The sequence below is a fragment of the Vombatus ursinus genome, unplaced genomic scaffold (assembly GCF_900497805.2).
Source record: "Vombatus ursinus unplaced genomic scaffold, bare-nosed wombat genome assembly UNPS02014782.1, whole genome shotgun sequence".
NCBI classification, from domain to species: domain Eukaryota; kingdom Metazoa; phylum Chordata; class Mammalia; order Diprotodontia; family Vombatidae; genus Vombatus; species Vombatus ursinus.
In genome coordinates this window covers 6,532,649-6,558,746 of record NW_020954560.1, presented here as the reverse complement: position 1 = coordinate 6,558,746, position 26,098 = coordinate 6,532,649, and the positions used below count along the sequence as shown (strand labels likewise).

The window sequence follows — 26,098 nt, the reverse complement described above, 5'->3', positions numbered from 1 at the left end:
TTAAATTTAAAATTAAAATTAATTAAAATTTTTAAAATTATTTTTTTAGCTTACAAAAAGTAACATCCATTTTTTTTTAATGTAACTCTATTATGCTGGATATTCGTGGAGGATGACTATCCAATCACTTAAAAAATGGTAAACTTAAAAAATTTGGTGTACCAGTGGACTTAGGAAATTTAACAGCAATTTAAACAAGGGGTTATCACAAAGGAGTAGATTTTCCTAAGCAGAAGTTTCAGACAAACCTCCTACCTGAATACAAAACAAAGTTTGAGGCTGAATCACAAGAAAGTGGCTAGCTTTCAATGGCAGAATAATCTTCACAGTGAACCTTCATCTACCCTGCATTTCTCAATTTTATTCACAAAGATACACTTCCTCATTTTTCCTATCTGAACATTAATTTGTCACAAGGAGGTTGCCAAATGGTACCATCACCTTCACTTTCATCTGGCTTCATAATTGCTATTATTACTCTCTGAACATGACATTAAAACTAACTTGCATATTAATATTTTTCACATTTAAGAGCTGAGAGCACTGTAAATTACTTTCAATCAAAAACACATGTCAAGCCTTTATTTTGTTTTATGTAGGGAAGGGAGGATAAACCACTCACTGTACAGATTTATTCAACCTGAGATGTAAAGAGCTGTTTCAAATGGCTCCAATAGTAGAAAGCAGATGACAGAGAACCACAGTGTAGCGAACACCATCTTATACACCTTATCACATAACTTGACTTTATGCCAATGAACAACTCCATTAAAATATTACTACAGTCAGTTAAAGAAAGAACAGGGTTACCTATTTGACTCCAAGTGGCACCGATGGCATATTTTAAGGCATAAAAGTTGGGCTAACAGTTCATTTGCTTTTGTATGAGAAGACACATATTTAGTTCAAAGGGACAGGTGTGCTTTCAATAAAATTGTATTCAGATACTGAATAGCCAGTTCTCAAACCATAAATAAGTCTGTCCCTCTAAACACTATCCACAGTAAAGATAAATTGGCATCACTGGTACTCAGAAACACATGATTTCTGGGGGATATTTTGATCCTGGAGCTGAAGGTAAAATGCTATGATAATAGCAATACAATTTTTTGTGACTGTGCAAAAGAAACTTATCACAAAACACTTCACAATAAGCTCTTTTAGACAATGCACTGTTCCTCCATGACACAAAGCTATGTTGAGTAAAGTTTAGGAAGGTTGGACTTTTTGTCCTGAACTTCAACACCAACTGAATACTGCTTCTTAAAGGTGAGCTGAATTCTCAAGAGTAGTCTGGGGGTAGGGGAGAGGGTGTAAGATGTGATAAGGAAAGTGGCAGCTATGGGGTGGGAAGATAAGACAGTATTTACAAGAAATGTATTACCATGAAACCAAGACAACATGATAGAAGAATTTGATTTTAAAACCAAAAAGTTCAAGCAACACCATCAAATGATCTTCAGATTTAGAAACCAACAGGAAACCCTCAAGAAATGCTGTCGAGATATAATATTGTGTCAATAAAAGTATATTTTTCATGGGCTGGATAAATGTTTGGAATTGAAGTGGAAATCATCAATCTCCCCAAATGGGAATTTTAATTTATAATTTTCTTCTCCACCAGACTTTTTGGGGAAAATATCAAGGTGAAAATGGTAAAGCAGGAATAGGAAGGAAACCCCTGTAGATTCATGGGAGAGGTGGGACCTTAAGCACCACACCTGTATTCAATTTAAGAAAAGAATAAGTAATTAAAAACTGGCGGTGAAGACGTGCCATAAATCTGGCTGGCTGACTTCCTACAGGTCAAAAATTTCAGGCAGACAAGGTTGAAAAATAGACTCTAAACAGTTGCTAGAAAAAAAAAATACTTTAAGCCTTTGAACTGAGTACAGTGTGAAATACAAGATTAAAAAAAAAACTCCACGGTTTTAATCATATTACAATTTTACTGTCTCTGACTTAATAGACTATAATTTTCAAGTATATTTTCTTGGGATTGGCTATAATGAGTACTCTCAAAACAAGAGTGAGGACACAAAGCCCCAATTCCTAGCACCAAAGAGTTTTAAAACATTAGATAAATTGAATGATCCTACATATAGATAAACTGCTAGTTTTGCTCTATGTAAGAATATTATTCTGGCTAAATGCCATAATCTAGTTCCAAACCAAATAGCTCTGAATTATCATACTTCTTTGTTTGGAATTCGATTTCACTATCTTAAAGTAAATATGATGTCTCACAATGAAATGCTCTTCTTGTTGAAGCTATGAAAAAAACTAAGACGGAAACATAGTTTGGATAAACTGAGGTCCCCAAAATGAAAAATGAAGCAAAAGTCATCTCCTGGAAAAAGGAGTGGAGACAGCTCAATGAGAGTCATACCTTTACTGACATATCAGAAGAATGATATTTGTAAGAAGTAGGCTTTGACTAGCAACCAAGCTGCCACCTAGTACCTCTGGCCCCAAATTAAAACTGAGGCAGGAAGATGACACTGAACAGACAACACACAAAGAGCAAGTAACTACCAATCCCTTCCCTTCGGGGTACTCTGCAGCAGTTGTTCAAAAGGTGAGCATTATTTGGTGACTTGGGAAGCACTCTCCATTGAGTCTTCCTTCCTCACCTGGAGAGACTCACTACTGATGGACAACAGTTTCCGAAGCTCCTTGTTTTCAAGCTGCAAAACAAAAAGGTGTTTGGACATTTCATCTTTTGTTCCCCTAGAAAATATCACCAAACACAATCTTTGGGGCCAAGGAACAGGAGACAAACTTAACATTTTTAAGGGCGAATGGGCTCTAACCAAGGACCAAACTTGAGACCTGAGGAATCTGTGCATCCCAGGCAAAATTAGAAAATGACATTCCCTGTGTTTTTGGCCACTAGAATCTTTGAGCTGTTACTGTAATAAGTTGCTTGATTTAGTACAAAGATAAATACTACCTATGTGCCATAGAAAATGGCAAATTTAGTGCCAGAAAATAAGTGCATTTATAAAAAAGTGATTTTAAAGAGTGCCCCTTGTTCAGCCCTCTTATTCTGGGTAACAGCCTAATTTCCTTCTGCTGATGACTTCCTACTAGAATGTTGACATTTCAAATCAAAATTATGCTTTTTCTCCTCCTTTCTACATGTTCTCTTTTTGGTTCCTTTCACCTCAGTCTCTGAGTTAGAAGGGGCCTTAGACATTATCCAGGCAAATCCACTTAGCTAAATCTTTAACCTGGCATTCAAGACTTCATCCTACCACCACCCTACCTTTCCAGCCTAATCTCACAAAGCTGCCTACCATAATGCTATATTTTTACCTCTTTGTCTTTGTACAGTGCCTACAGCTAAAATAACTTTATCCACCTTTGCTTGGATACATTCCTCAGGGCCCAACTCAAAGGTCATCTTCATCAAGAATCCCCTGCATTTTCTAGAAAGAAATGATCCATCTTTCTTAGGATCTCACAGAATCACAGGATTCCAGGGTTAGAAAAAGGCACCATCTAATCCAACCCACACTCAAATTCAATTTTTAATTCAATAAGCAGTTCTTACGTATTTGCTATATGGAAAGCACTATGCTAAGCACAAAGAATACAAAGACAAATGAAACCATTCTTATCCTTAAGTAGCTTACATTGGGGCAGTGAGAAGGAACCTGTATATCAAAAGAGATACCAAGTAAATACAAAGTAACATGGGGGAAGGGCACTAACACTCGGGCTAATCAGGAAAGACTCCCTTATCCAGCCTTTGCTTAAAACTCTCCAAAGATGGGGAAACCACCGCCTTCTGAAGCAGGTCATTAGATGCGTGGGATTGCTCTAAGTATGGGGAATTTTCTCCTTGCATCAGTTCTAAATATGACTGTGTGCATCTTCCCCCAGAAGCCACACAATAGTGAGCCTAATCTCTCCTCCAATAAAAATTCTATGATACTAGAAAGCAGTTGCCTTATTTCATCCGGCTTTCCTTCTCCTGGGTAAATGTACCCATTTCCTTCATCCAGTCATCACAGACCATTGCTGTAAGCTGTCCTACTTTTTCACCTTCTCTGACGTTGCTCTTTCCCAAATTCCTTAATTGGCTTAGTGATCCTCTTCTGTGCCCTTTGCTGGATCATCATTCACCTCCCACTCCCTAAGCACAGATATCTCCAAAGTACCTGGCCAATGGTAAATGTTTAATAAATGTGAGCTAATTATCCTAGGCCACTATCTTTTCTTTTTCCATGCCCTCAGTCTCGGCAATCTCAGTGGATTGAAAATTGGGGCATTTGTCCATCTCCAAGCCTAGGCTTTGGCTATATTTCCCGTTCTCCATAACCTTTAAGATATCACTGAGAGTAACTCAGCAGTCATGCCTGCTAGTTCTTTCAGAATGGGAGGACGTAGTTCATCTGGGCTAGATGATCTGAATTCATCCTGAAAAACAAGGTGCCCTCTAACTCCTTATTTATACTACCTATAAGCTCTATTAGCCATTTTAATCCTTTTTTTTTCCCAGTTCAAAGGTCAATCTCCTCAGCACAGAAAACAGAAGTATAATAAGGATTAATATTATAATAATTAAAAAGCTCTGACCCCTCTTTCATTATCAGTCTTTACTGACCTGAGAAGCCATCTACCCTGGACGTTAACCCAATACAATTATTTAAACAAAAACAATTTTTTTTCTTGTCTCTAGATTTCCTTGCCAGCCTGAGCTCTTTCGAGCTTATTGTACCTTTTACCCTGCTTTCATATTTATACTTTGCTATCTGCCCTTGCTTCCATCTTTAAAATCTTTTAAAAAATCTAAGATGCTTGTATATCTACAACAGTCTCTGCATTCAACATGTGTTTTTCTTTTTTACTGGAATCTTTGCCTTTGTACTTTCAGAATTTCTTTCTTGAGTTATCTATCTCCCCTTGTTTGACTTAGCCAACAAAATTTTAGTTCACTAAGTCCTATTTTTCCTTCCTTTGAACCCCCTGAAATTTGCTTTACCAAAATCTAGGGTGCGTCTTAGACTGTGCTCAGCTGTCCTTTCTCCTCTATCACAGACACTACAATTTAGTGGTAACCCCTCTTTCCCCCCACGACCTATCATTTCTACCCCAGAAACTAGTTCCTCTCTGTTGATGAGAATCAGATGCTGAACAGAAATTCTACTGGTTGATGCCTCTATCCTTTGAAGGATGAAATTACCATTAAGGCCTGTTGAAAAATTATTAGTTAGTCTACCTTTGGCAAAAAGAGAGCTTTAACAGCCATCTAGGTAATTTCCCCCATCCTATTGTACCTTTGTGCTGTGATCTGTTTTCAGAACTTATCTATTTTCCTATTCCGTCCCACTGATGTGGCATACTTTTTTTTTAAGTCATGCATAACATATTTCCATATTAGCCATACTGAAAACAATAAATAAAAAGAAACAAAGAAAGTGAAAAAGGTATGCTTCAGTCTGCACTTAGGAGTTCATCAGTTCTCTCTCTGGAGGTGGATAGCATTTTTCATCCATAAATCATTTGGAACTGTCTGGGATCATTGTACTGATCAGAGTAGCTAAGACTTTCATAGTTGACCATCCTTACGATATTGCTATTACTGCGTACAGTGTTCTCCTGATTCTGCTCACTTTAATTTGCATCAGTTCATATAAGTCTTTGCAGATTTTTCTGAAACCATCTTTTTTGTCACTTCTTATAACCTAATTGTGATTATATCACAATCATATATATGATATACTTATTAAAAATTTTTTATTATTTTTAGCTATTTAAAAAAAATTTTTTGAATTCTGAATTCACTCCCTCCCTCCATACCATTCCCTACCTGCTGAGAAGGCAAGCAACATATCAATTACACATGTGAAATCATGCAAAACATTTTTGCATATTAGCAATGTTGCAAAAAAAAGCAAGAAAAGTAAAGTGAAAAAATCACACTTCGATTTGCACTGAAGAGTTCATCAGTTCTCTTTGGAGGTGGATAGCATTTTTCATCATGGATCCTTTAGAGTTGTCTTGGATCACTGTATTGATCAGAGTAGGTAAGACTTTCACAGCTGCTTATCCTTACGATACTGCTGTTACTGTGTACAATGTTCTTCTGGCTTTGCTCATTTCGCCATCAGTTCATATAAATCTTCCCAGGTTTTTCTGGAACCATCCTGCTTGTCATTTCTCATAGCACAGTAGTATTCCATATGTGGTATACTCTTGATGACAATCATGCTTCTGGTTCTGTCTCCATGATCTGTACCTACTCCACCTTATTTGCTTACCCTAGTTCCCTAAATTTTTTCACATTATGTTCTTTTACAATGCTACCTGCTTTCTCTTCAGGTACCCTCTCCTCTTCCCCCTCCCTCCCTTAGCCTTTTATCTGTCTGATTGATTTTGAATAAGGTATACCATTCCAGAATAGTATTCTGGTCTTGGGTTTCATATGACCAAGTCTCAGTGATACCTATGAGGTCAAATGTGCCTTCTTATAATAAAACCTCTAGTTTTTCTCTTACCCAAACTTTGTGCATTTGTATGTAGACATTTGAGGGTATGAGCCTGGCCCTTTTCTTGGATTTTTATCTCTTGTGAACCAATGGATACCTCAGTTACTATTCTTCCTCACCAGTAGCTATATCCTATGGCAGAGGTGTCAAACTCCTGACCTCCAAACTCCAAGTGCTGTGGGAACCAGATTAATATATAACCGGAAAATGTTTAACAAAATAAAATACAACATAGATAGTGTTAATTTGTGATTCTCAAAGGCTATATATGCTGCCTCCAGGGGTTTCGAGTCGAGTTTGACACTATTGCTGTATAGTATCTAGCTTAGTGGCTGTGTGTTGGGCAGTTTTCTCCTTCCGCTGTCACTTTTAGTTCAGTTTTTAGGCCCAGTGTTCTTCAAAGCTACTCAAATTCAAAGTTTTTTAGTCAACATCCCAGGGCTTTACGACCTAGCTCCAAATTACCTTTCCTGTATTGTATCACACAGCTACCGAATAGGAACCTAAGAGTCTAAAATCTAACTAGACTATGAACTGACTCCCTGAAAAGACACTGACTTTATCACTTTACTTTTTCTCAGGCTGTTTTTCCCCACCAGGATTTCTATCCTCTCATTAATTCCTAGAGAAACTTTAAGGTCCAACTCAGATTGTCTCTCTCCTATGATGGCTCCCCTGATCCTCCAAGACAGCTCCTCCCTCCTCTGCTCTCATCATAGTGTTGAGTTTGTATCATTTATGCAGAGATTAATATGATCTTATAATACAACTGCATTATTTCACATTATTATCCTTTCTATGCTTTATGCTCCAGTCAAAATGGACTATAAATAGTCTTCCTCTGAACCCTCATTCAGGTCCCACTTTTCCTAGCCTCTATACCTTTACCTACAAGTTCTCTACACCGGAACTGCTCTCTTCGCTATCTCTGTTGAAATCCTCTTTTCAGACCCATTATCAAATGCTATCTTTTATAAAATTTTCTCTAAATCCTTATTTTGAAATTATTCTTTCTGTGACCTTGAATAACATTATATGTACCTTGCTTTTATGTGTATGTTACACACACACACACACACACACACACACACACATGAAATTTCTCTTCCTGGAAACTGATATCAAAGTTTTCATGTTCCTTGATCAGAACCTCCATACTATCTAGCAGTTATATAAATATGAATTGACATTTGTACCTTTCCTTTGCATAAATATGTAAAAGATACAAATAACGTTATTCCTATTTATATATACATTTTAAAATAATGCATATGTATGTATCCTGCCTCAGACACACACTGCCTGTATGACCCTGAGCAAGTCACTTAACCTCAGTATTCTAGGTAACTCTTTAAGAATCTAAGTTTTGAGAAAGGTACTAATTTGCATTGGCAGTTTCCTTATCAGGGAGTTAACTGTATCAGTGAAATCACTGGTTCAGTCCTCATCCCAGTCTCTATGTATACAAACACACACACATACGTTCATTCTATTTTGTATGAAAGTTTTATTATGTTATTGTATTATGTGTGTGTGTATGTGTTGTATCTTTGCTACACCAGCTCTTTAAGGGCAAAGATGGTATCTTGCTGAATCTGTATATAGAGGCAGCATGAATAGTGGAGAAAGGGCTGGCCTGAGGGTCAAGATGACCCAAGTTCAAGTTCCGCCTCTGAACCATGTTTGCTATATGACCGTGGATAATTCATTTGATCTCTCAGTGCCCAGACAACTCTCTAAATTGATAAATTGTAGAACAGTTTCTGATCTCAATTGGTAGAGGTAGTTTCCTCACACCAGTGAATTTATAGATCTGAAGAAAAAAAATCTTCCTTAAACACAGAACTTTACTCATAAGAAATCTTTAATAAATGTTAGTTGAACTGAAATGGGTTAATGTCATACCTCTGCTGGCAGGCACAATTCAATCCAAAAAACCTTTGTTAGGGAACTACTTGCTGACTGTATGAGTTCCTTGAAGACGGGGACCATGTTTTGTTTTGTCTTTGTATCCACTTTGCTTTATACATACTTTAGTGGGTCCGTAATCTCATCAACATGGGTACCCCCTTCGAAGGGAAGATTGCAACCCATCCACACCTCTTTCTCCATGACTCTTGTCCTTTTCCTCCAGGCCTCTGAATATTACACAGGGACCAATGGAACATGTAAGCTGACTCTGCTCCTGCTACTTGACCTTACTTCCCTGTGTAGTTATACATCTGATATTTTCTATACAGCTCTTTGTGTGTATTTTGTTATGCCTACCATACATCATTCCAGTGCTATATGGATAACTATAATTTTTATATCATGGAAGTTATATTTCATCATTTATGGTCATATGATATCACTGGAAGAATATTGGTATTAAAAAGATATGGCCCTAAAGAATACATGAGAAGGCATAGTTGAAGACTACTATATAGTTGAAGTGTGGAATGATGCAGATGAGAGACATTTTTGACATGTTGGTTAGTTTTTTCCCTCTTGATTTTTTATAAAAGGTAATTCTCTGGAAAGGATTAGGGAGAGGGCAGTGGGAGATAAGGCAAAAAAAAAAAGATATGCATGGTATAAAATGTAAGTATTGTCAAAGTCCAGATAAGGGGTAGATCACTGAAGGCTAGGATAATTAGGACAGCTTCATGAAAGAAGAGATTTGAAGTGGTCCTTGAAGTATGGGTAAACTTGGATAGGCATTCCATGCAAAGGAAGAAACATGAATAAAAGCACAAGTGGAAATGGGCATGACATGTTAAGTAATCAGTATTACTACAATGTAGGAACAAATATAAGTTTGAACAATAAGGGTGAGGAGTCAGATTATGGATGACCTTGAAACAATAGAGTTTAGACTTGATGGAAAGCCTAAAAGTGATATGATAAAAGCAGGAGTTTTTAAAAGATTAGCATGGTAGCAATATGGATGAATGGATTAGAAAGAAGAGAAATCGAAAGCAGGAAGATCAAAAGGAACCATGAGGTGAGGTTGGCCTAGACCAGTGTGGTGGAGTGAAAGAACAGCTGTGAAAGACATTTTGAAGTTTGCACTTGACAAGCTAGACTATAAAATTTTTGAAGACAGAGACTGAATCTTATACCTCTTTGTATCATTAGTACCTAATCTGGCCACTGGACCCAGATGGCTCTGGAGGAGAAAATGAGGCTGGTGACTTTGCACAGTCATCCCTTACTTAAATCCAATTCACTTGCATGTCATGGAATCACCTCCCTGATGTCATGGTCCTCTTTGAGATCGAAGGAAAAACGACTCAGTCCTACCCTGAATGTAGTAGGCCCTCAATAAATGCTAATGATTTGAGGATAACAGTGCCATTGACAGAAATAGGGACAATGGAAAGGGGGGATAATTTCAGAGAAAAGACAATGACTTTGGTCTTGGAAATGGGTCTGAGGTGGTGACAGAACACCTAAGGGAAGACATCTAGGACAAGTTAGAGAGCTGGGACTGGGGTGTAATATGAAGGTAGAAATTGTAGTAAAATGATAAAAGGCTTTACTAAAAAAAAAAATACAGAATTAAGAGATTAACCAAAACAACTTTTTATTGAATTCCAGATACCAGCAAGGGTTTTTTTGTTCTAGAAAGTTACACTACATAAAGGAGTTGCTGGTCAAATGAGATAGTTTTGTACAATAAATTTGTACATTCTAATGAAATATGAATTACTGAATATTTTCATAGAAACATAGCTTTATTACTTTGAAAACAAATAAGCTGTTGAAATATTTCTAGATATATAAAATTCCTATTGGGTCTAACTTTAAAGAATAAGTGGTTCATCCTTAATTAGTATCTGACAGAATAGAAATAGTGTCCTTAAAAATAATTTTCGGGGCAGCTAGGTGGCACAGTGGATAGAGCACCAGCCCTGAAGTTAGGAGGACCTGAGTTCAAATCTGGACTCAGACCAAACACTTGACACTTACTAGCTGTGGAACCCTGGGCAGATCACTTAACCCCAATTGCCTAAAAAAACAAACAAACAAACAAACAAAAAATAATAATTTTCTTCAGTTGGTTAGACATGCCTCTATAATCTCATTTAAGTCAAGGGTACATTTAGAAAAATAAATTTCAGCCCAACCCTGGTTGAATTATTCCAAATTCAAAAAGAATAGTCTAAATTAACAAAGTTTTACTATGAAATTAAATTTTCCATTAAATGTAATGTTCTCCAAACTAACTGAGGATAACTCAGCCTGTTACCTTTTTAAGGAAAAAAAATGCAGTTATCACAAAGACAAGAGCTATATGACAAAAATAAGAAGGAACATGCTACAGGACAGACAGCTGACCTGAGTCAGAGGTTTGAGACCAGGGCTGAAGTCTGCTTATGACATACATAAGCTGTATAACCCTGGACATGTCACTGAATGTGGCACTGTCCCCACATAACACTCTACTACTCTAGGTTACAGAACAGCTGCTGATTTATATTGGTAGAAGGTATTTCCTTAACAAGTGTTCACTAAATAGGTTCAGGCCAAAAACCAAAGCCAAAAATCCTTGCTCAGGCAGGGGATTATGTAGGCAGAATACTGTTTAATAGACTATCTCGAATGACAAAATCTAAACTGCTGGAGAACAACTTAGGTCGGTAACTCTTCTGTTGCTGTTGTTCATTCATTTCAGATGTGTCCGATTCTTTGTGACCCCATTTGGGTTTGTTTGTTTTGTTTTGTTTTGCAAAGACACTGAAGTGGTTTGCCATTTCCTTCTCTAGTTCATCTTACAGATGAGGAAACTGAGGCAAACAGGGTTAACTGACTTGCCCAGGGTCTCCCAGCTAGTAACTGTTTGAGGCCAAATCTGCACTAAGGAAGGAGCCTTCCTGACTCCAGGCTCAGTGGCTGCTCAGGTGACTTTTAGTTAGCTATATAACTAGCATTTAGGTAGTGCTTTAATATTTGCAAAGCATTTTACAAATGTTACCTAATTTTTTTTGCTTATAACAACCCTGGAAAGGAGGTGCTATTATTAATCCTAGTGTACAGGTTAGGAAACAGAGGCAGACAGGTTAATTGACTGGCCCAGGGTCACACAACTAGAAAGTCTCTGAGGCTGGATTTGAACTCAGGTCTTTCTGATTGCAGGCCCAGTGATCTCTGTCCATTGTACCATAGAACTGTGCTTTTTATCACTAAGCAATTCATAGCACTCTTTTCAGCACTTAATCATATACTGTCTTAATATTCTTATTTAACTATTTGTGGTACTGTCTTTTACAAGAGTTATCTGAAAACAGAGATTTAATTTATTACTGCTTATCCATCTAGTTCCCCCGAACAATTCCCCAGAATTGCAATTATGCGATTAAATAATTAACTGGATGAAAGACAATTAGAGAAAAATGAAAGGAATCAGACATTCTTCAATGGAGATTAATAGCCTTTCAAGGGAAACAGGCCTACTTAAAAATCCTTAAATAATGCCTGCATGTAACCCTAACTTCTGTCCTACAAATTTTAAACAAGCCCATTTAGTAAGGAGAGAAAGATGTAGTCTTAGCCTAATCCTACTTTTAGAAATTGCATTTAAAGGCTGGGGAGCCTCCAGTCAATCCTAGTTTCCCCATATTGGCACAATATTTGTATTTTGAGTATCACAACACTGAAGTTCCGCTACTAGCCGCTTGAGTGATGAATTTTCTAAAGCGTAGCTCTCTAGAGCTCTGTTTCCTAAGGGACAGCATCAATACCATGTCTTTTCTACCTGACTACTGACTTCTTGTGCAATTTTGTTTTTTCCTTCCCCGAAATATTTAGTGCGGCTTTTCTGTTTGTTAGGGTTCTTGAGCATTTTCAGTGATCAAGAAAGTTTTCACTGCAAAAAGGAAACTCTTGCACAAAAGACTATGCAGCAATTTCCCTTCTGTGATCAACACTCACCTTGTGCTGAGCAGGCCTAATAGCTATAGCCAAGAAGTGATTTCTAATAAGAGCTTTCTATCAATCTAATTGACTGGCAGGAACAGAGTCAAGGAGAGCAAATGGATAGGAAATTGTAAAGCAGAGTTAACTATGCTCCTCTGTAGAAACTATTCATTTCAGGTATGAAATCTCCTACAGAGAGCTTCTTCCTAGGAATCATTAAGCCATAAGGACCTAAGAACTGCATCAGTCAGCTTTTCTTTTAAAATATTATTTTTAAAAATGTGATTAAGAGGTTTTCTGCATTCTAAAGTGTTATTTAAACACAGGGTCAGTGTTCCAGCCAAACTGAACTACTTCATCTTTCTTGCATAAGGTATGTTACCTTTTCATTTCCATGTGTATAAGTAAGCCACCCCCTAACTTAAAGTGCATTGCCACATCTTGTCTTTCAGAATCCATCATTTCAGCAAGGCTCAACCTCTTCTGTGAAACTTTCACTAATCCCCACTACAAATTATTAGTGCCATCTTTCCCTCTTCAAATACTCCTACAGATCCTTCTTTGAGCTCTCCTTTGCTCTCTTTCCTCTGCTACCCTGAATTATACTTGTCTATGTTATAACCCCCATATAATTTGCTATAGTGACAACTTCCACCTCAGAACTGCACAAAAAACCAAGTAGAAATTCATGAGCAATAGGAAAGGGGACCATGAAGCAAACAAAGAGATTCTCAGTGCAACCAATTAAGGCCTGCAGATGCATGTATCCTACAAAGTCTCTGTATGCAAAGGAAGCAAGAGTCATACACTGCCATAACAAAGTCCCGGGGAGTTCAGAAACTCATAGCTAGCCAGCCATTCCAACCAAAAATGTAGCAGAAGTAGAGTCTCGCTCTGCAACAAAGCTATAATTCAGGAACTAAGCCTGGAAAGGTGAAAAAAGCAAAGAAAACTATAAAAGAAGTATTTGTTGATGCAGATATATTCTCTCCTGGGTTGGCTTTTAGGGTAACGAAAAAACAACTGTGAGGAGAGACTCAACAGGAAAAATGGATTTTCCACAAGGACTACATGAATACCTAGAAGAAATAAAAAGATAAAATTAAATAAAAGTTCTTGAGGAAAAAACTGGAAGGAGAATAGCTTAGGAAATAAAATGGTAAACTTTATTCAAGTAACAGAATCCCAGAAAATTAGAATAGTCTAAATAGAAATCAATGACTTCAGCAAGAAATATCAAAACAAAATCAAGACTGAAAAAAATATAAGAAAATGAAATATCAAAAATTACTAACTTGGAAAAAAGGTTAAGGAGAGATAATTTAAGGAATCACTGGACTCCATCAAAGCCATTATTAAAAAAAAAAGAAAAAGAAAAACTTGGATACTTCATTTCAAGAAATCACAAATGAAAACTAATTAGATCTATTAGAACCAGAGAACAGAGTGAATCATAGAAAGAATATATCAGTCACCTCCTGAAAGAAACCTCAAAAGGAAAAGTCCCAGGGAATGTCAAAGCTAAAATCCAAAGTTTTCATACCAATGGGAAAATACTACTTGTATACAGAAAGAAGTTCAAGTACTTGGAACCAGTCAGGACTGATTCAAGACTCAGGAACTGCTACCCAAAATGAGAAGAGACACATATTCCAAAAGGCAAAAGATATGAATTTACAATCAAGATTAACTTACCCTGTAAAACTGTACATAATCCAACAGTGTGGGAAAAAATGACGCTTTAATAGAGGACTTCCAAATGTTTCTGATGAAAATATCAGAGCTTGTGTGGGAACTTAAAAATACAAACACAAGAGTCAAGAGAAACCTAGAAAGGTAAATGTATTTGAGCAATTAAAAGAGGATGTATGATGATGTGGTTCCAATATCTTAATAGGGAGAGGGGGAAAATAAACAAGGCTCTTTCAGTATCTTAAAGCCTTCATCACATTGAGAGAGTTAAATAAGAGGACAGAATCTGGCATTAGATTGGTCCTATTCTGAAAGTATTAAGAGGAGAAAGAAGAGAGAGTAAAAAAGGAATATATTAGTGTAGAAAGAAGAAGGGGTGGAATTTGACATTTCTCATAACTGGGGTATGTGAGAAGAGTATATAAACATGAAGGGGTGGGAGGAATGGACATCAGATGAACCTCAACTCTTATCTGAATGGGACAAAGGAAGGCAGAACAAACACATATACAGAAAGGGAAAAACATGGCAATGGGGAGTAGTTAAGAGGAAGAGTCAAAAATAAAACAAATTTCTTGATCCTAAGAGGGGAATAAAAGAAAATAAGAGAAAAGCCTCGAAGCTTTCTCTCTTTCTCTCATTTATGCACATATATCAATGGATATAAATCTGAGGAATATCTGCACAGAGATAATACTTGAACTCATGTGAGTTGATGAGATTGACCAAATGAGAGTATACAGGGAGAATCCTTGTGGGACATCCCAGGTTTCAGAGTGAGATGTGGATGAAAACTCAGCAAAGGAGACTGAAAAGTGTTCAGAGAAGTAAGAAAACAAGGAGAAAGCAGTGTTACAAAAACCCAGAAGGGAGACAGTAACCAGGAGAAGAGGGTGATTGACAATGCCAAAGCATACACAGAGGTCAAAAAAGGATGACGATTTTAAAAAGACCATGAGATCTGGCGACAAAGAGATCATCAGTAACTTTGGAGTGATCAGTTTCAGTTAAATAAGGCAGCAGCTAGATTGCAGAAGGTTTACAAGTGAGTAACAGGAGAGAAAGTGCAGGCAGTTAGTGTAGATAGCTTTGTTTTGTTCCTTGATGTCCCATGGAGTCACTAGCTTCCATTTGACCAATTCTAATTTTTAAGGAATAATATTTTCTTCAGTGAGTTTTTGTACCTTTTCTCCCATTTGGCCAATTCTGCTTTTTAAAGTATTATTTTCTTTAGTATTTTTTGGTGCCAGTGGTTAATTCTTTTTTTCATAATTTTCTTGAATTGCTGTCATTACTTTTCCCAATTTTTTCTCTACTGTTTTAATTTTTTAAAATCTTTTTTTTTCTTTTTGCTCTTTTACAAAACCTTTGTTTAGCTCTTCTAGGAATTCTTGTTGGAATTATTTCCTGTGTTGAACTTCCTTGTCACCACAATAGCTTTTTATGGTTAGGTTCTCTTTTTGTTGTTTGTTCATTTTTCCAGTCTATTTTTTTTTTTTTTTTACTTTGGCCTTCATGTTAGAGTTGCTTGTGGTAGGGGTGTGTGGGGGAATACTGTCCTAAGCTTTTCAGTTGTTTTCACAGTTAGTTGGGTGGGGGAAGATATCTTTAAGTTTTCAGCGCTTCCAAGGTGGAGTGATCAAGAGAGATATATGATCACTCCTCTCCTGGCCTGCACTCTGGTCCTTACCCAGGAAGGATTCTTGTTTCCTTGCAGCAGCAAGCACTAGCACTCTTCTCTGTCCTGGAACTGAAACATGGGCCTCTGCACCCTTGAACCTTGGCCCAGAAGTAGAATGGTTAATGGAATTGCCAAACAGCCTCTAATTCTGCACAGTGCCCACAAAAGGGTTCCCTGTAATCTATTTGTCCAATCTCCTTACTGTCCCTGGGTGGGAAGAGCTCCTAGAACTGTTGCTGCTGCTGCTGCCTCCAAACCTCACAACTAGTGCCACTATGGACTGTGCTGTTATGGTCCATCTCCATCACAGTGTCACACATCTGACCCTCTGAACTGCTAAGTAGTCTGGAGCTGGAAAAATGTCTCACTTTGACCTTTGGTTGGCTATGCCACTCCAGAATTTGATTTTATGCATTATTTTAAAGTTGTATGCATTGTTTTAAAGAGTTGGGAGAGTGCAGCTGGAATGCTCCCTCTATTTTGCCATCTTGGTTGTGCTTCTGTGAATAGTTTTCTCAAGGAGTTTAGTCCAGAAGGAGAAATATATAAGATGATAGCTAGCAGGGATGGTAGAACTGAGTGAAGCTTTTTTTTAAGAATACAAAAGATGTGGATGTGTTTGTAGGCAGTAGGACCAGTAAGTAGGGAAAGATTAAAGATTAGAAAGTGGAGCTATCAGGAGGAGCAGTCTACGAAAGATGACATGGCATCAAGGGTACACATAAAGGGGTTTGTCTTGGCAAGAAGAACCACCTCGGGGCAGAGTAAAAGCAGTGCCTTACTTGAGCTCTCCCCAAACCCCTCCAAATACCTGTAAAAAATGGCTCTCAAAAAATTCTAGAGCAGCAGAACTCACAAAAAGACAGAGTGAAACAAATTTCCAGCCCAAGATAACCTGGATAGTTGATTAGAAAGGTCTGTTGCGCCAGGCTGGGAGAGGAGCACAGTTCAGCGTGGGCACCCCAGGCAAAGCGAACCTGGAACAAGCCTCAAGGGACTGAATCAAGGGCAGTTGTGGCAGTTTACAGATTTTTCAACCCACAAATGCCAAAGACAACTTAGAAGGTCAGTAGGAAAGGTCTATTGGATGTCAGTAAGAGAGGAGCTCGGTCCATCCTCAATCCTGGCACAGCCTTGGGGCGGTGGCTGCTCCTGGCCCACAGACTGAGGGTCAATCAAGTGGCTGATCAGAGGGGGATTACAGGGATCTCTTTGCTGGTTCTGAGGCAGGATTCTCTTGCTTTGCCCTGCTTGGATCTCAGCTGAAGTCCTGGGTGGTGGTCCTGGGCCAAGGAGGAGTGTTGGCATGGTAGAGCTGCTGGTGGTGGTGGAGAAGGAATTCTCCTCAGAGTTCCAAGGCAGAAAAGAGTGCTTGTGGTCACTCATAGACCAGAGCACAGGCCAGGAAAGGAATAAACACCTTGCCCTTGATCATACCACCTTGGAAGAACTGAAAATTTACAGGTCCCTAAAAGTATCTCTGAAAGCAGCTGCACAAAACCCCCAAGCTTGGGACAGTACATTCTCCACATTGGAAGTAGACCCCTACCTTAACAGAGTTTAAAAGTCAAGTAATTGGTTGGGAACATGAACAAATGGCACAAAAAAAAGTCAGACCACAGAATCTTACTTTGGTGACAAAGAAGATCAAAACATACAACGAGAAGAAGACAACAAAGTCAAAGCTCCTACATCCAAAGCCTTCAAGAAAAATATAAGTCAGTCCTAAGCCATGGAAGAGCTCAAAAAGGATTTTGAGAAGCAAGAAAGAGAAGTAGAGGAAAAATTGGGAAGAGAAATGAGAATGATGCAAGAAAATCATGAAAAACAAGTCAACAGCTTGCTAAAGGAGACCCCAAAAAGATACTGAAGAAAATAACAGCTTAAAAAATATAACCCAAATGGCAAAAGAGGTCCCAAAAGCCAATGAGAATAATGCCTTAAAAAGCAGAATTGGCCAAATGGAAAAGGAAGTCCAAAAACTCACTGAAGAAAATAATTCCTTAAAAATTAGAATGGAGCAAATGGAAGCTCATGACTTTATGAGAAATCAAGAAATTAAAAAACAAAACCAAAAGAATGAAAAAATAGAAGACAATGTGAAATATCTCATTGGAAAAACAACTGACCTGGAAAGTAGATCCAGAAGAGGTAATTTAAAAATCATTGGACTACCTGAAAGGCATGATCAAAAAAAGAGCCTAGATATCATCTTTCAAGAAATAATCAAGGAAAACTGTCTTGATTTCTAGAACCAGAGGGTAAAAGAAATTGAAAAAATCTACTCATCACCTCCTGAAGAGATCCCCAAAGGAAAACTCCTAGGAATATTATAGCCAAATTCCAGAGTTCCCAGGTCAAGGAGAAAATATTGCAAGCAGCCAGAAAGAAACAATTCAAGTATTGTGGAAACACAATCACGGTAACACAAGATTTAGCAGCTTCTACGTTAAGGGATTGGAGGACTTGAAATATGATGTTCTGGAGGTCAAAGGAGCTAGGATTACAACCAAGAATCACCTACCCAGCAAAACTGAGTATAATCCTTCAGGGATAAAAATGGACAATCAGTGAAATAGAGGACTTTTAAACATTCTTGATGAAAAGACCAGAGCTGAATAGAAAATTTGACTTTCAAATATAAGACTCAAGAGAAGCATGAAAAGGTAAACAGGAAAGAAATCATAAGAGACTTACTAAAATTGAACTGTTTACATTCCTACATGGAAAGATGATATTTGTAACTCATGAGTCCTTTCTCAATATTAGGGTAGTTGGAGGGAATATATATATAGACAGAGGGCACAGGATGAGTTGAATATGAAGGGATGGTAACATTAACAAGGGAGAGGTAGAATGGGGTAAATTATCTCACATAAAAAAGGGAAGAAAAAGCTTTTACAGTGGAGGGAAAGAGGGGGGAGGTGAGAGGGAATGAATGAATCTTACTCTCATCGGATTTGGCTTAAGGAGGGAATAACATACACACTCAATTGGGTATGAAAATTATCTTACCCTACAGGAAAATAGGGAGGAAGGGGATAAAGGAGGGGGGATGATAGAAGGGAAGACAGATTGGGGGAGGGGCTAATCAGAAGCAAACAATTTGAGGACAGACAGGGTCAAAGGAGAGAACAGAATAAACGGGGGTGGGGGGTGGGGATAGGACAGAATGGAGGGAAATATAGTTTTTCACTACATGGCTATTATGGAAGTGTTTTGCGTGACTACACATGTATAACCTGTATCAGGTTGTTTGCCCTCTCAATGAGGGTGGTTGGGCAGGGAGGAAGAGAGAGAATTTGGAACTCAAAGTTTTAAAAACAAATGTTAAAAATTGTTTTTACATGCAACTGGGAAATAAGATATATAGGCAATGGGGTATAGAAATCTATCCTGCCCTACAGGAAAATAGAAGGGGAAGGGGATAAGAGAAGGGGGTACGGTAGGACAGAAGGTAGGGCAGATTGAGAAAGGGGTATTCAGAATGCATGCCATCTTGGGGTGGGGGGAGGGGAGAGATGGGGAGAAAATCTGCAACACAAAATTTTGTGGAAGTGAATCTTGAAAATTAAAAATAAATAAATTAAAAAAAAAAAGAAGAACCATCTCTTTGAGATATGTGAAGAAGGAAGAAGACAACTGAGTGATATGAGGAGGCAAGAAGAAGCTCTGGGTGGATGCCCTCAGTTTTTCTGAGAAATACAAGACAAGGTTCTCAGCATAGAAAAGGGGGAATGGGTACTATGGGAGGTGTGAGGAAGTATGAAAATGTTTGGAAAAGCCATGGTGGTGAGTGAGAGTGAATCAATTAGGGAGGCGCAAAAGGATTGTCTTGCTGCAGAGGGGACAGTTGAGAATCTAGAACATATATCTGTAGTGGACTAAGCACAATTTTGTGATTCTTTTCTAGCTCCATTAAGCAGCATGTGAACAAGAGTAAAGGAGGTGATGGTGGAACAATATACAAAAGCTGGAGTTTAGCAAGGTATAATCAGTGAGGGAATGGCGGGGGGGGGGGGGGGGGGGAAGGGGAGGCGAAGTGTGCAAGGATTTGAATGTAGAGTTGAATAGATTCACCAAATGGTTGAAAATGGAACTTCCAAAGAAAGGACAGATAAATAATACATTTGAGAGTATGGCATGGAATTTGTTATATATTATTTAAAAAAGCAAATGGTATGAAATTACTAGCCTCTTTTTGTGTTCTGCCATATATATTGAATTTTTTTTTAAAATGGGGAGTGTTTAAGTTCAGAATTTAAAAAAAAAACTTAATAACATGAACAATAAAACAAATAAAATGGAATTTGCCCAATTATAACTTATCCTAGCCCCAAAGCATAAGATCTTTGCTGAGGTGGGAGACAATGGGTGTGGAACACTATATATAATGTCAGACTTTTTTTTTGATAAGCTGGTTAGTTTTGCTAAACTTTTTTTTCCCCTTAAAAAATTGTTATAAAGATTGCTTGGGGAAGGGAAGAAAAGGAATATGTTGAGAAATGTGGATGATTTTTAAAAAGGATATCAATAAAATGTGTTTTTAAAAGAAAAATAGAAAGGCAACGTTAAGTTCTTTTTACTTTTCCTATTTCTAGAGTGAAATATTTTCATGTTCAGTCAAGATGACAAATTTGAAAACTTACTTTTTTACCTGCAAAAAATAATTCCCTTCAATGGAACTATCTTATACTATATTACTATATTCCCTTCCATGACAAATACTGTTATCCTTAAGTACCAATGTATTAGCTTTCACTAGCTAAAATGATCAATTCCTCAAAAGTAAGAACAGTACATTTTATTTTTTTCACACTCCCCTATCTTTGTAATCAGTCAAGGATTTACTGAAAACCTTCCATGTGTCTAACACTGAACATTGTGTAGGACATAGAAAAAGAAAATTCTTGAATGAATATAACAGGAAGTCTCAAAGAAACATTTAAAGTAAAGTAACTACAGATCTGATCTGTAAGGAGGAAGGGGAATGTTTTAACCTTGAAGTCATTCAATTTAATTATTTTCAACAAAATATTTATTAAGGTGTCTAATATGTGGAAGGTAGTGGTGACACAAAGATAAAAATGAAACAATTCCAGCACTCAAGGAACATTCCACTAGAAAGATTCAAAATTAGTAAAAGAAAACACAAAGCAGTTTCAAGATAGAGTGCCAATGACAAGTGTGATTAGGAAAGGCCTCATGAAGGTAGCAGTGTGAGCTTTGACAGAAGTCAAGGAACGAGATGAAGATGAGAAAGGAACGTATTCCAAATAGGAGGGGATCACTTGCAAGAGTTGGAATGTCACATAGAGAAAACAGCAAAAGAAAGTGTGGAGAGGGAAATAATATGAAATAAAACTGAAAAAGTAGGTGGATGCTAGCTGTAGAATTCTTTGCCAAATGCCAAAAAGAAGAGTATGTGTTTTATAGAGGAAACAGGAGGCCATCAGAGATTTTTGAGTAAGGGATATGTGGAGAATGGTTTAGAGAAAGTATATCTGAAGGTAGGGATACCAGTTAGGAGGCAATTGTAATAGTCTATCAGAGCATATAAGGTCCTGAACTAGGGTGGAGCAGAATAGGGGAGAAAAGGGAACAGATGCAAGAGATGTTACTACTGTATTTGGCCTTAGGAAGCACTCAGTGAATCCTTGACAGGGAGGACACCGTGAAGAAAGGGAGGGAGAATCAGCAAGACTTGACAAGTGATCGGATTTGTTCAGGGAAGTCAAGTCATTTTCTCCAAAATTGAGAATATAAGTAACCATAAGGATGGTAGTGCCCTCAACAGAAATCAGGTAGTTTGGAGGAGGGATAGATTTTGGGGGAAAGATAGTTGGACATGTTGAGTTTGAAGTGCCTACAGGACAACCTGGTGGAGTGGAGATGTCTAACAGGCAGTTAACAGTATAGGACCAGAGTTCAGGAGAGAGATTAGGGCTGGATATGTATATTTGAGAGTCATCTGCTGAGAGATCAACACTAAGGTGATATGACTGAAAGATGATATACTTTTCCAATAGCAAAAACAATATTCTTACCTCTAGTTGGGCTAGCTTTTCCTGAATCTTACAAAACTGGTCGTCATCCACCTGAACAGCTTTCCTCATCACCTCTCCCATTTCACAGATTCTATCAATCTGACTTTCAATTTCCTGTTAAGATATTAAGTATATTAATTCTGCATTGCCCTGCAGGAAGAATAACAAACAATACAAAAAGTAAAATGCTTATGAGAAGACTCAAGTAATGTGATCCCACTCAATCAATCAAAAAGCACTCTTCCTCCTCTCACATAGCTAATCAATTGCCGGACCTTCCCATTTCTACAGTCCATCTCTCCAATCTAACCCTTCTTGTTTCCTGGTCCTGGGTACTTCTGTCTCATACTATATTGTGTTCTAGGTCAAATGCTCTTAAAGTTCCACTGTATTGGCTTTCCCCAGCTAAATAACAAATTCTTCAAGTACTTGAATAGAAGTTACATTTCTTTCACTTTCCCCTCCCTCTGCCATTCAGGATTCACTGAGTAAATTGTTTGGCCCACCTTGCCAAACACTCTGCAGGAATGAATTAAAAAAAATCTTTTTGAATGACTATAGTGAAAGATCTTAGAAACACTTGACATCACTCAGAGTAAAGTAAATACACAACTCTGACCTCCCTAAACAGTGCAGAAGAACTCAGTATTTCTGCTATTGATTCTTCTTTTTCATATTCACTACTCTTTTGTGGTATAGAATCATAGCTAACACAGTCCTCAGATCAAGGATATTATTAAAACATTAACAATAAAGTGATAAACATGAAAAGAAAGATAACTTTTCTTTGGGAAAAAAAAGGTAACTTCTTAATGGAAAAAAAAAATCCCATCCCTGCTAGCTCTTATCCTTTATATTTTGCCTTCTGAACTAAACTCCTTAAGAAAGCTCTCTACAGGGCAAGAAATTTATAAAAACAATTTCTAGATTCAATTCAATTTAAAAATATTTATTGTGAAACTTCTTACTAAAGAGTGAGACTGGTGCGCTTTCAAGACAGGTTCAGTATCCACTGCTTTTTTAGCAATCATTAATTGTAGCATCTGTTTCCTGTACTTGCTCATGATGAGTTCCAAAGCATCCTGGTGTTCCTCCAAGGAAATCCACAACTCTGTGAAAGTATAAGTGAAATAAACTGGCAGTGATATCTGAGACAGTGAAGAACCTCTGCCCCATGTGATACTGAAATACTTGACAACATATTTACATTGACTAATGGTGCCTATAATTTTAGCCAATGGTCCACATGGTACAAATCAAAGCATCTTAGATTCCTGTTCAACAAAAATTTATGATACTCTATGGCATATATGTTTATATACATATGCATGTGTTGGTGTATATCTATCTCTCCACACACATTTAAACTCAAATTAAGTTAAATAACATTTTAAGAACTTCACCAAATAGTTGTAAGTCACTGCTTTAGAATATCAAACTGAATTCATCTGAAAATACTGTTCTTAGCGGAAACAACTCACGTCTGTTAAATAAAATTATATTCACATTTATAATCATGGGTTTAAAAAAATCCTTCAACTGAACTTAAGACATCTCAATTACCTAACAATACTGAAAAGGATCATCTATTAATTGGTCCCATCTTCCTACAAAGGCTGTTATCTAGCAAAAGATTTTCTTATTAAAATCACCAATTCGGAAGTACTGCACTATATTGCTGTTCACTGCCTGCATGGGGAATAAACTAGCCTAAACTATATGTTCCGAAAGCATGATATTTTGTACAGAAAAGGGGCTTGAGGTACGACTGCTGAACTAACCTCTGTTCTCCTGCTGCAAGTCTCTGATCTGCGTGTTCTCTTGGGACAGCAGGATGTGAGGTTTGTATTTGGCCATGTCCTTCAGGTCCGCCGCATCCTCTTGATACTGGTTAAACACAGACCAACCACCGCCCACGTAAGTCTACAGCGGAGGCTCGGGCGGGGGCCACAGGGCCCGAGAAGACCCCCAGCCCGGGCCCCCCAACTCCCGCCTCGCCCCCGGGCCTAGGACGCCCCGCACGGCCCCGCCTGACCTGGTCCGGCAGCGTGGCGCCCGCCTCCCTCATAGCAGTCACCCGCCGGTGCAGGGCGGCCGACTGATCCACCAGGGACTCAGCGGCCGCGTCGTGCTCCCGCAGCCGCTCCAGAAGCGTCTTCGCGTCCGTCAGGATCTTCTCGATTGTGCAGCTCATAGCGGAGGTTTGGAGCAAAGTGAACCCGAGGCGACGCTAGTCACAGATTCCTACGCCGCCGGTTCCGGGTCTTCGCCCGCAGCGACTGACGTCACTTCCGCAAACGAAAAAAACTCGCGCCGCTTCCGAGAGCCCCAGGCGAGTCTTTCCCATGCTCTGCCGACCGATCGCCTCAGCCTTGCGCCTGCGCACAGCATTCTTGCCCGCGCGCTGACCCGCGTTTTCTAGGAACCGGCTCTCGCTTTCCGGGGAGGGGGAGGGGGAGGGGGCAGGGGCGGGGGTAGGACTTTCTCTGCGTGACCTTGGGCAAGTCTCTGCCTCACTTTCTTCATTGTAAAATGGGTATCATGCTTCCATACCCTCTTATGTGATTGTGAAGGCATTACCGAATGTAAAGCACCTTGGAAACCTTAAAGTTAAATGCAAATTATTATTATTAGTAGTAGTAATAGTAGTAGCATCACTGTTTAGCCTTTGCTACTTTAGCCGTATATGAATTTTTGTATAACCACTATTTCCTGCTTGCCTAAATTTCTTTTATTTTGCTACACCACCGACCTCACAGGGTATTAATGGGAATTAAATGAAATAGTATATGTAAAGCACTTTGCAAACTATAAAGTTTTATGTAAATGCTGGTTACCGTTATTATTGTAGAGCATGAGTTCATAACTTGGGGTCCACAGAACTTGTCTGTGAATAGATTTTCAACTTGGATGGAAAAAATTACATTTTTATTTCAATATAATTAGTTTTCTTTGTAATACGTATTTTGTTTTATGCATATGTTTGTTTTGTTTTGAAAACATTATTCAGAGGAAGGGTTCCATAGGTTTCACCAGACTGAAAAAGGGGTTCATGACCCAAAATTGGTTTGTTAAAATTTTAGAAACTGTGCTAGTCAATGGATCCATGCATTACAAATCAAAGCATCTTAGACTCCTATTCTCCAAAAACACATGGATACTATATGGCATATGTATGTGTATACACACATATCTTAATAATTTCTACAAATTCAGGTCCCCAGTTCTGATTTTTGCTATTTGCAGCTTATTTATCAATGGTTCCTTTGAAGTTGGAATTCAACCTCTTAATGATCAAACTGGCCCTTGAGGCTGTGTTGTCCTGGTTGGTGAGAGTTCAATGTCTTTAGCTACTCAACCTTTCACTCACCAGTGTTTCTCCCCAGCAGTCTTCCTGCCATGATGTTCTTTGGTCCAGATCTCCAGATACTATATGGAGTAGGTGCTAAGCCATTCAGCTTGGAACTTCCTCCCAGGAATTGTACAGTCCTGATTCATGAGAGCCTAATACTATGACAGGCAAGAAGTATTCTAAAGAGTCCTCTACCCCCCCTTTTCTGTATCTTAGTTTAGTATCAGTAATCAATACCATTGCTTCTGGAAAGGTCATACCAATTGGCTGCCCTATGGCTCTGATGCGGTTTAAGGGTTCAGGGGTGCTGGGACCCCAAAATCACAACATGCAGGTCCTGCCCAAAAGAATTCGACCCAAGCCTTCTTTCAGCCAAAGACAAGGTTTATTAGAACATCCGTCATATTGGGCAGACTCTTAAGGAGCCTGAACATGGGTAAGCAGTAGCTAGATCATAAGAATCTGAGCAGTGGCTAGATCATAAGACTCTGAGCATTGGCAAGATTTTAAGAATCTGAGCAGTGGCTAAATTATAAAAATCTAAGCATCTTAATGGATACAAGATGGACCTTATATACAGAAAGACTATGGGAGGGATCTAGGAGTGGCCAAGTAGTCTATGAGGTAATAGAATTCCAGGGACCGGGACCACTTGGCCAAGGGAGAATGGAGAAGTAGCCTGGGGCCATAGGGAGGTCCACAATGAAAGGCCAGTTGATGGGATTATAGCCTCAGGGGAATGCCACATTTGGCCATATGGGAAAGTCCAGGGATTTTCCTTTCTGGGACCCAGATCCCAACCCCATCATTCCCCCCTTAAACAAATGGGACCCATTCTTTTGGAGTAAGAGGTGAAGGTCTTGGCCTCTGAAACTGCTTTCTGCTGGCAAGGGGCTTAGAGCTGTCCTGCCTCGAGGGGGTCCCAAAG

At 38.5% G+C, this 26,098-nt stretch overlaps 1 protein-coding gene across 3 annotated transcripts; it reads right to left on the bottom strand.

Moving 5' to 3' along the window:
• Positions 1–550: 550 nt before the first annotated feature.
• On the bottom strand, positions 551–24,082 carry SIKE1 (suppressor of IKBKE 1). Of its 3 annotated transcripts, none has more exons than XM_027866737.1 (5): positions 23,854–24,082; positions 23,600–23,705; positions 22,787–22,929; positions 21,819–21,932; positions 551–2,687 (listed from the first exon to the last, which is right to left on the bottom strand). In XM_027866737.1, the coding sequence occupies exons 1-5, from the start codon at positions 24,010–24,012 to the stop codon at positions 2,586–2,588; spliced, it is 624 nt and encodes a 207-aa protein (XP_027722538.1). In that variant the 5' UTR covers positions 24,013–24,082; the 3' UTR covers positions 551–2,585. The 3 variants fall into 3 exon arrangements, with proteins under 3 accessions (XP_027722538.1, XP_027722540.1, XP_027722539.1); XM_027866739.1 differs by lacking the exon at positions 551–2,687 and adding an exon at positions 11,573–13,323; XM_027866738.1 differs by lacking the exon at positions 551–2,687 and adding an exon at positions 13,332–13,477.
• Between the last annotated feature and the right edge of the window lie 2,016 nt (positions 24,083–26,098).

What these genes read in the sequence shown, in the direction of transcription:
- SIKE1 (XM_027866737.1), bottom strand. Translation starts at nt 24,012, where the DNA reads ATGAGCTGCACAATCGAGAAGATCCTGACGGACGCGAAGACGCTTCTG. An exon ending in CTTGCAGCAGGAGAACAGAG is followed by an intron (nt 22,930 to 23,599) that starts GTTAGTTCAGCA and finishes ATACTTTCACAG; the next exon opens with AGTTGTGGATTTCCTTGGAG. An exon ending in CGCACCAGTCTCACTCTTTA is followed by an intron (nt 21,933 to 22,786) that starts GTAAGAAGTTTC and finishes ATATCTTAACAG; the next exon opens with GAAATTGAAAGTCAGATTGA.